The 10,012-nt window shown below is 43.4% G+C and overlaps 1 protein-coding gene across 19 annotated transcripts in view; it reads right to left on the bottom strand.

The window, feature by feature from the left end:
- The window catches only part of TENM2 (teneurin transmembrane protein 2), a 1,969,530-nt gene that overhangs the window by 83,553 nt on the left and 1,875,965 nt on the right, over positions 1-10,012 (bottom strand). For all 19 annotated transcript variants that reach the window (XM_040444168.1, XM_040444170.1, XM_040444289.1 and 16 more), the window contains 2 exons: positions 5,152-5,362; positions 781-900 (listed from right to left, as the gene is read on the bottom strand). In XM_040444168.1, coding sequence (XP_040300102.1) covers positions 781-900; positions 5,152-5,362 — 331 coding nt within the window. The remainder of the gene's footprint in view (positions 1-780; positions 901-5,151; positions 5,363-10,012) is intronic.

The following is a 10,012-nucleotide window of genomic DNA, read 5'->3' as shown; positions in this document are numbered from 1 at the left end:
GTCTTCTTCTTCTTCTTCTTCTTCTTCTTCTTCTTCTTCTTCTTCTTCCTCTTTCTCTTCCTCTTCCTCTCTTCCTCTTCCTCTTTCTCTCCTCCTCCTCCCCCTCCTCCTCCTCCTTCTCCTTCTTCCTCTTCTTTAAATTTCAACTCCATGCCCAGTGGATTAAGGAAATAACATAGCTTTCATCTTGGTGGGGGCTGCACGGGTGCATGTTTCCAATCAGAAGATAATAGGAAAAGGTTGCCTCCTTCACACAGCAGGGTGACAGCTAAATGTATTTAATTAGACTTTTCTGATTACATCCCACCCCCTCAAAACAGGCACAAAAACAACACAGCTCCTAAAGCCACAGATGAACGCAGAAGGGGTTCACCACAGGACACTATGTCATGTGGATGCTTGTCACCCTGCACTGACTTTGATTTAAAATAGGAGAGAATTTCCAAGAGCCAATTTGCCTTTTTCTTTCTAGAATCTGCCCTCCCCTAGCTGCAATCCCAGTACATGTACACACACAGAAAAGTATTTACCTGACAGGGAAAAAGGGAGAATGATGGTTATTGGCAGCCTTGGACAGGCTGGCCCTTCTATTTGTTTTTCATGTTAGATACTATACCACAAAGCAAAAAAATGTATTTGGGGGGGTCCACACTAGGGGTCTTGCCTGGTGGTCACTATAGTCCACAAGGGGAAGCCATGTGGTTCTAAGCCAATAGCATGATCTGTCTTTTTGCCTGCATCCTCAGTTCTGAGTAGGTAGAACCCCGCAAAGATACTTACGTGCCATCTTGGCGGGTGATGGTGTAGCCATATTTTGGGTACTTGACAAAAGACACATTCACACCAACCAGAGGAGTCCCATCTGTAGTTACTACTTGGCCTCGAATGAGAGAAACCAAGCTGAGAGAAAAAGAAACACAAGTCTTGAGCCACACACAGGAAAATAAGACAAGGGGGCATGTCAAGTTCTCCTTCCATCTTGCCATTGTCTCCACCCATCCTCATCTGGTTGCTAAGGTAAGAAGACTCTCAACATTAATTTCTGGATTCACATAATCACACCTCACGGAGAGGTCTTAACGCTTGCTTTCCTTGAGGAACAGAGCTGATGACATGTTGGAGTGAAATCCACGGGCAGCATCTCTAGTCACTTGGCTGGCCAATGGGGTCTCCTGTGCACATTCTCTCTACCCTTGGCCTTGCTCCATTTCTTGACATCATTTGGCTTTTGTTTGGCCCGAGCTTCAGGCTGCCCTCATCACTCGCGCTTGTGCCTTAGTCTGGCACAGAGAGTATTATACTCGGGTGAGAGCTTCCCCATCTGGCTACTCATTTCCTTTTTTGGTCTTGGAGAAAGGCAATGTTACTCTTCTCCTCCAGGCTGGGATGTCAGAGGGAATGGAGAGAAGTGCACAGAGGTGTTTTTTTATGGGGCTGGGACATATACATACATTGTTTTTTTTGCTGCTCTTTAAGAGCAAAATTTCTCACAATCCATGACAGCCTGAGGAAAAGAGAGTATTGGAGCTTTACGTATTTTTTTCTGGTAGAACTATCCTGGGTTCTGACTTCCATGTAACTATATTTCTCTTATATCAAATTCCTGCTATCTTGGTGGGGCAGGGGCAGGGGTGGTTGAAATCCCCCTCAACTTTTTTCCACTGTCAGAGAAAGCTGTCCTCTCTCCAGATCATAGTAACCAGAACTTTTGCAAGAATGACAGTATCAACAAGCAACGTCTGGGAAATCCCCTAAAGCAAGAGAGATGCCACAACAGTCCTCTCAAAATCCATACAGGGAGAATGCACATGCCTCCTCTTACCTACATTTTCTTGACTTCATAGAGAAATGGGTTATTGAGAACTTCCATTTTTGCACTGAGTCTCCAGCCTATTAGGCAGGTCTGCAGCTATATTGTTAGCCTTCAAGCCACTGGGCAATTTGACAAAGGCAGAGAGGTTCTCAGGTTTCCAGGTTCCTGGACATACTCCCAATTTCTGGGCTAGGTAATCAAGCTGACCTATTCTTTGCCAGAATCTTGTCCAAGTCTGTTTGATTTTTGGATCGCACTTACTTCTGCTATCTCAGGTGGGATGCAGGCATGGAGGAATGCTTTCTCCTGGCACCTCTCTTTTTATTAGCAATAACTACCCCCAGCCCCTGCCATGGTTCAACTCCAACCCTTTGATGATCTCACGAGGGTTTAGACTGTTCCACTGACAGCTCTAATTGTCTGCTACTGGCTGCCTGACAAATGCATCCCATTTTTAGCTGGTTCCAACCATAATGCCAGAGGCTTTTGAAAGTGGAAAACTAAATTATGAAAATAATTCTTTTGTTCAATTCCATTTCCTTATCTTAGTGCAGACTAAGATTTCTTTCATGCCTTCCAAGGCACGATTTTAAAATCGATGTGTGTTGATGACCACAAGGTACAAAGTGTTTATGATGAGAAAACAAAGCTGGGAGTACATCTCGCAGTGGGTTTTTTCCCCTCCTTTTTTTTTACACAACTGTTATTTATTTTAAATCGTTCCTATAGCATAAGACTTTACAGAGCACCACAGGAATAAAAGGGGCCTGGTTGCCTAGGCTTCCTACTCTCTATTTTCCTAGTTCCTCATTGTTGCTGGCTTCATATCATTTCCAGGCAGACAATTCACAGAAAAGACTCAGCTGAGACATGCTATCAGTTCGTTTCTATTTATGATTATTGATGTGTAACAATTATCACATTATCTAGATAGTGAGATCTGCTCTATAAATTATAGTGGTGGAGTCAAGGCATTTTAGTTATTTTTGTATGCCATTATCTTGGGGAAACGCCTTCTTAGAAGTCTTGAATTAACTTCTTTTTTACTCCTAGCCTTCTCCTTCATTTTTTTTTTTTTTGGTCAGAGGATAATACGCTAAAATTCACATGCTTGGTGAGCTTCAACCTATGTCTTGGAGTTACATTTTGCATTTCTGAATTATGTATCTACACCAACATGCTGGAGTGTGGGCTCATTTGGGTGGTGCTATTTATTGCTACTTTCAAAGCATCAGAGAGGCTTTCTCTAAAGCAAGTTTCTTTTGCCCAGATCTCCGGGGCTGCTATGGTCCACAAATATTCTGGAGTTCTTACCTCCTCTTCTGCATCTTGGCTGTGGCTCAAGGTGCCTTCTGGAAGTGTTAACTTTGGTGAGGAGGATAAAATTGAATTTTAAGGGACAAAAAGGAGAATAACAGGAAATTACTGGATTTAGGGTAGAAAAAATGAAATGTTAATAGGAAACTGAACAGAGCATGGGCTTTGGAAAGATGCATTTACAGTATTAGCAAACTGTATGTAAACTATAGTGAAATGCTTATGGCCTGGTGCTAGGGCCATTCAGGACTCTTGGGCAACAGGAATTATGTTCATAATTAAGGGAAATATACCTGTAGAATCCCTGTCCAAGAACTAGGATTTAATAAGCAAGTACTTTTTTGATCAGATATTTATGGTTTCTTTTATTTTTGAGGGGTTCTTGTATTAAGGTAATAATATAACTGTGTGAGTATATTCTATAGTATTATTCTAATTTTATCAATCAAGAAAATGGAGTTTATAAGGTTAAATAAGTTGTCTAATATGACACGGCTAGAGGGGTGCTAGGGCTGAAATAGAAGAGGGCTGAGATGATTTTTTTTTCTTTTTAGTAAAACTAGGACAGAGAGAGGCTAAAGTTGCTAGCCCAATGTGACCTTGCTAGCCCAAGAGCCCTCATATTAAAAGAGCTGTCAGGAAGTGGGGCTGCACAACTTCCCAGAGAGTTCTAAGGGGTTGTAGAATTAACTGGCTGTACCATTATGCCTTACCTCCCCATCCCACCTTTGCCAGGCTCTCCCAGGGAGAAGCAGAGTCTGAGTCATGACCTGCTGATGCTTCCTCCCCAAAGTCTAAGGTGGGGGCACCAAGAGAATCATTTATAAAGCTAGGGGCTCCTGTAAGAAGTGAGAGCAGGTATTTTATTTGCTGGCTGGAAGGCTGCTTGGGCAGCGTACTTCCTGAGTTGCTTCTGGGCCTCCCCAGAATGAAGTAGGATAAAGAGAACTAAGAGAAGAATGGCATGAGAAGGATAGTTAGTGGGGTGAGGAGGCCAGAAGTGCCCCACTCAAGTTCAAGGTTCCTAGAGGCTTCATGAAAGAGGACCCAACCATCCATTCTTACTTCTCTACAGAAAGGAGCATAGAGATGAGACAGATATCTCCAAGAAGACTACGCCTGCCATCTTCACATCTGCACATACCGTCGACATCTGGACCCAGACCCACCAAGAGCAAGATCTGTGATATGTAGGCAGACCGTAAGAAGTCCCCTGCCTCTCCTATCCTTTCTCTTACCTCCAGAATCAGAAACAGTGCCTAAAAGGGAGAAGGGGATGGGCTGTCTCAAAGCCAACTCTTCCCCCTGGCTCTCCTCTCTGGGTGTACAGTTCTAACTTGTCCTGGGAGGAAGGGCCAAACTTACTATATAATAAATCTAGAATTTGCCCCTAGAATATTCATAAGTCTCAAATTAGCAACTGAGAGCAAAAGTAAATATAAGAGAAACTCTATCATTGTGCAAAGAGGGGTAACATGCCCCAGCATGACATCTTGCCCAAAGTAGGCAGTTAGCAGATGCAATTGATGGGGTTGCTGTGCAGATTAGAGATGGTCTATATAAAGTGTCTGGCTCATAAGTGCTCAATAAATTCTAGCCACTGGCATTATCTTGGCTCTAAGGTGCCAGAAATGATAAGCTATGTTATTAAGTTAATAATTGCTTTCAAAAATACTCTATTGAATGAAGTATTTCAGTGATGATCAAACAAAAGCCATTACCAGAGGTATTTTATAAAGAGAGATAAAGTAATGAAATGTTGTAAAATAACAGATTATAAAAATGATCTAAAAACCAGACAATCAACAGGTGTCTCCAGCAGGTTCTAGGTTGAAGGTGGCCAAATCCTACAGACAGATGAGGACTCTGCTCTGGGTCTCGACCCATAGAGAGCAAGGAGCTGCCCTCATGGGGTAGTTTCCAGGCCAACTGGGCCCATGGAAAAACAGGAGCACCTCTTCCTGCTCTGATAGGGAGGCAACCAGCCACCTCGGGGTCTGTGTGGACAGAAGGGTGCCCACCTGCTATTGAAGGGGTTGTCTCCAGGAATGATGTGGGTGCTGTCTTTGCCTGCCAAGAGCTTGATGCGGTCATAGAAGGACTTCACGGCAGGCGAGTCTGTCTGGCCCTGCTGAATGATGTCCAGGGGGTCCCGGGACCCTCGGCAGAGCAGGCTGTTCTGACAGGCAGACTGCAGGCAGCAGTCAGGGTCCAGGCAATCCACCAGGCCATCTGGAAGGGCAGAGGGAGAGCCAGGGTCAGTGCATTGCACAACACAAAGCTGCTGAGAGATGCTAACACCTTTGTCATGAACAGCATCAACCCTTCCCAAGGGCTTGAAGTGGCAGGTTTCACACGACAAGTCTAGTCTAATTCCAGTATATATGCATAGAAAATAAAAGACTGAAAGGAAATAGTTGAAAATGTGGACAAATGATTATCCCCAGGTAGTAGATTAGTGTGTTTCTCTCCTTCTTCTTTATTATACTTTGCTAGGATTTCTGCTTTTTCTGTTATGAGCAAGTATATTTGAGTGGTTGGAAATAAAACCAAATATTTTGCTTTTGGATAGAGCAGCACTAAAAATTACCCATAGCCAGTTCTCAGGGTCTTGTGCTAATTGGGTGCACAAATCATCAAAATGCATGGGATTCCTTAAATCTCAGTTTAATGGAGAAAAATGTTCCATCTCTGCTCCTTGTCAGACAGGGAAGGTACTGCTGACCAGTGTGAGAACTGGGTGGGTGAGTTTTGCATTTTCTGGGAAATGTGGAAAAATGGCTTTGGTTCCAGCACCAAGAAAGGAAGCTATCAGTTCACCCAATCGTTTCTGGTGCCACCTTGCTACACACCCGTAACACTTTGAACATCCTGATTTACTAGGTCCTTGGCCCTACATCCCTTTCCTGGGCTGTTTCTTATCATTCATGTACCATTCAACAAATATTTGAGTGCCATCCATGTTCTGGAAATGCAACATGGTATGAAGAACAAAGAATGATGGGGTTGGTCCTTAAGAAGCTGACAGTACAGTGGGGAAACAGATGCGACTCATCTTTTACAACCCAGACTAGGTATGGCCACCTCTTCTAGGAAGCCTTCCTGGTGATGCCTCTGACTAGGTTATGGTACTCCTGCTCTGTGTATCCCTGAATCACAGTTTCTCAAAGAATGGTACTGCATCAAAAATCCCATGGGTCTCAAGGGTCTATTCCCGAGCTTCCCAGGGAGAGCCTCCAGGAACAGGTCCTGGGATCTGCCTTTCACCCATGCTTGCCCGGTGATTCTAATGCGCAATAAATTTTAGAAACCTTTGTTAATGCCAACTTCCTTGGGCTAGCATCAATTATCTCTGTGTGCTTGCCTTCCTGTCTGGAAAATGAGCTCTTTGAAGAGAATAACAGTGTCTTATTCATTTCTACATTCATGCCTTACTTAGTGCCAGCCACGGAATTGGGTATTCAACAAAGGTTTGTTGAATGAATAAATGACTGTTTCCCATTCTTCACACGCGTGTTAGGGCTGAGCATGGGAATGTTTCGGGTAGTGTTTGCTCTTTGGAATTCCCTATTAGAATGGATTAGTTGGCCAACCCTTATTCACTCTGCTGGGAATTGACTGAACACACAGTGGAGAAGATTGGAGAATAACTTGCTTGCACCTCCCAGATTTGATAGCAAGACACTTTGGGGCCATAATTAACATCATGGAAACACGTACTCAAACCCTGGGCTGGGACTTGACAGACACTTGTACTAGAACACTGAATCAGAGGCCTGGCTGCATGCTTTAAATTTACTACAATGTAATTTTTTGGCATTACTCTTTTCATTTGGTTCTGCTAACAAAATTGAAATATGTAATTTCACCGAAGTTCCACTGTAATTTAGCAATTAATGTACAATTATTTTAATGCATTACTTTCTTTTTAGCAAACAAACAAATTAGGAGGTTGTGTGTTTTGCTTGGCTTTAAATTACTAAAACTAGCCTCTCATTTTCCACATGGGCAAATGTGGCTTCAGTGCCTCGTAACACATTTAGATTTACAGAATTTCCTAGAAATGCAGACCCAGGAGGGTGAGCAGGCGCACACACTTTAAATTTAGAGACTTTCGAAATCAAGGCTCTGAACACCTCTGCCTGATATGCTGGCTGAATCAGGTGCTCCCTAGAGCCTCACAAATCTCATACCCAAGAAATGGGGCCAGAGAATTGTATCTCAGCAGCAGGATGATGCTGGAGCACCATCACAGACCTATGTTCAGATTGTATAGTGGATCCCATAGCCACTGGCAGAATAAGAAAAAGAAAAGAAAAAACGCATAGCATTCTGCCTTTAACATCACCTTCCGTGGACCGCCTCCACCAGACAGAAGGAATCCACCACGGAATGCCTGCTTTGGATTTAAAATTATCCTGCTGAGATAGGTTGGCAGTGCTTCATTCAGCAGCTACAGAAACTTTGCAGGTGAGAAAAAACACACTGTTAGTAGCACTATAGATTTCTTTAAGGCCACTGGCCTCTTCCCATTAGAAGTTCCATCTGTCTCTGGTGGTCTTTCCCTCCTGAAGCTGGGAACATCTCCTACCCCCTATCCGATTTACCACCCCTTCCATCTAACCAGCTTGAGAACCTCATCAGGCTCAAATAATAACCTGGGACAGTTTTTCTATTAAGCACTCAACACTTTTCTCCCCAACCCCTGCGAGTCTGCCACTCATTCTGGACTTGCAACTTCTTCTAAAGGGTGGACCTCAAATTTCCCTACTGTTTTGTCGATTCTTGGCTTTTTATTTAAGGGCCTGTCTGGCAGGAGATGTCCCATAAACACATCAGCAATCGCAGATGGCAAATGCTAAAAAAAGAAAAAAAAGGATAGAAATGATTTCCTCCTACATGTTTGCATTGAACTGCTCCAGAGATTGTGCATTTGGGGTTCTATCGGTTATTAAGTGTGAGCATACGTTATTCCTGTAATGACCTCATCATGTTGCATGATTATGGGCTGCTGCTGTCGAACACTTTCAAACGACACCGTGAACTTTAAATTGGCACTGCTATCTCCCAGCGGCCTGTCAGTCATGAGAGCCGCATCTTTATGCCAGCAAGCCCCTTGCATGGAGTCTGACATGGCAATCTTCAGTAAATTACCCTGTCACTGACAATCTTGCAGTTATCTTGCAAACAATCAAGCAGGCAATCAAACTGTCCTGAATTGCCAGTTCAGGACCCGAGAGGCTGCCAGCGTCTCTATTCAACAGGGGCGCGAGAGCGGCACAGCCCTCCCGTGACATTGGCCGATTTCTTTCTCTATTTATCCACCTACTTGTTTGTCTGGTGGGCTTTTACCCAGTGAGGGTGGCGAAAGAGGTGTGCAGAGACCTCAAAAAGGGCCCAATTCTGACTCAGCGTTTTGGGAAAATGACCCAGGCCATCCTGAGCAGGCCCCACAGCAGTGTCCCACGTTTGCCTAATGGGTCCTCATTTACTTCACTCTGTGAGATGTGGCCGTGGAGAATTATCTAGGTGCTTTCTGTCAGGATGCATGCTAAATCACAGCTCTGGCTATATTCCACATGTGTATGTCATACGCTAATTGAAATGGCCATTTCAGAGAAATATGGATGTGGAGAAACTTTCTGGGAACAATGTGGGAGGCATTCTTTTTACTGCTTTTGATAAAGAAAATCAGAGAGTCTTCCATAACAGGTCTGGCAACGTGAAGCAGAAATCAGGTTGATGCTAAATTGATTCCTTTGAATTAGAATTCCTAAAGTAAAAAGCCAAAAAGTCTACACAGCATCAGAGGGAGGTTCCTGGCCTCTGGAATCAGACAGATTTGGGATTGAAGCTCATCTCCTCTAGTCCTCGGTTGTGTAAGCTTAGATAACCAATCTTGCCAAACTTTAATTTCTTTGCCTGTAAAACTGAGTTATAATAATGCATATAGCATAGGATGCTGTGATGGGGAATAAATGAACAGATACACACACACACACACACACACACACATCAGTTCGGCATAGTTTGCGTTCAATGAACTATAACCAGAAACCCTGCAAAGTTTTCAACTTTTTCAGTTTATAAAAACCAGACATGGCAGGGCACCTGGGTGGCTCAGTTGGTTAAATGTCCAACTTTAGCTCAGGTCATGATATCACGGTTTGTTGAGCCCTGCATCAGACTCTGTGCTGATAGTTCAGAGCCTGGAGCCTGCTTCCAATTCGGTGTCTCCCTCTCTTTCTGACCCTCTCCTGCTCATGTTCCGTCTCTGTCTCTCAAAAATGAAAAAAAAAAAAGTTAAAAAAATTAAAAACCAGACATGGTTATAAATGAAATTAATATCCCCTATTAGAGTCATTCACTGGTATTTGCTATGGGTAGGTTGAATCCTGTCAAAAATGCTATGTTTCTAAATAGCATAGGTAAATGGACAGTATGAATAAATGCTATGGGTGGAACGAGATTTGCACATATCCTTGATTTAAATCCTCACATAACCCCACAGAGCAGAATAATATAACCCTTAAGCTGCATAGTCTGGATCAGGCTGTCTGGGTTTGACTCTCAGATCAGGTACCCAATCTGCTGACCCTGGGCTAGTAACCACTCTGCACCTCAGTTTCCTCGTGTACAAAATGAACTGATGACAATGATGTTAGAAAGCACAGTTTGGAGGATTAAAGCAGTTATTACACATATAGTACTTAGAACAGTGCCTGGTACAGTGACTACTCTGTTAACTGTGTGTTACGCCCATTATCACGCCATCATCCACTCTATAAAGTTGGAAACTGAGGCTCTGAGAAGCTGAGTAAGTTATCCAAGTGGCTATGAAGGAGTTTTGGATAAAAAGTAGGAAAAGGCAACCAGTGAGAT

Source organism: Herpailurus yagouaroundi, unplaced genomic scaffold, assembly GCF_014898765.1.
Source record: "Herpailurus yagouaroundi ecotype Mexico unplaced genomic scaffold, PumYag 29, whole genome shotgun sequence".
Lineage (NCBI taxonomy): Eukaryota > Metazoa > Chordata > Mammalia > Carnivora > Felidae > Herpailurus > Herpailurus yagouaroundi.
The sequence above is the reverse complement of the archived record's forward strand: the minus strand, read 5'-3'. Positions and strand labels throughout refer to the sequence as shown.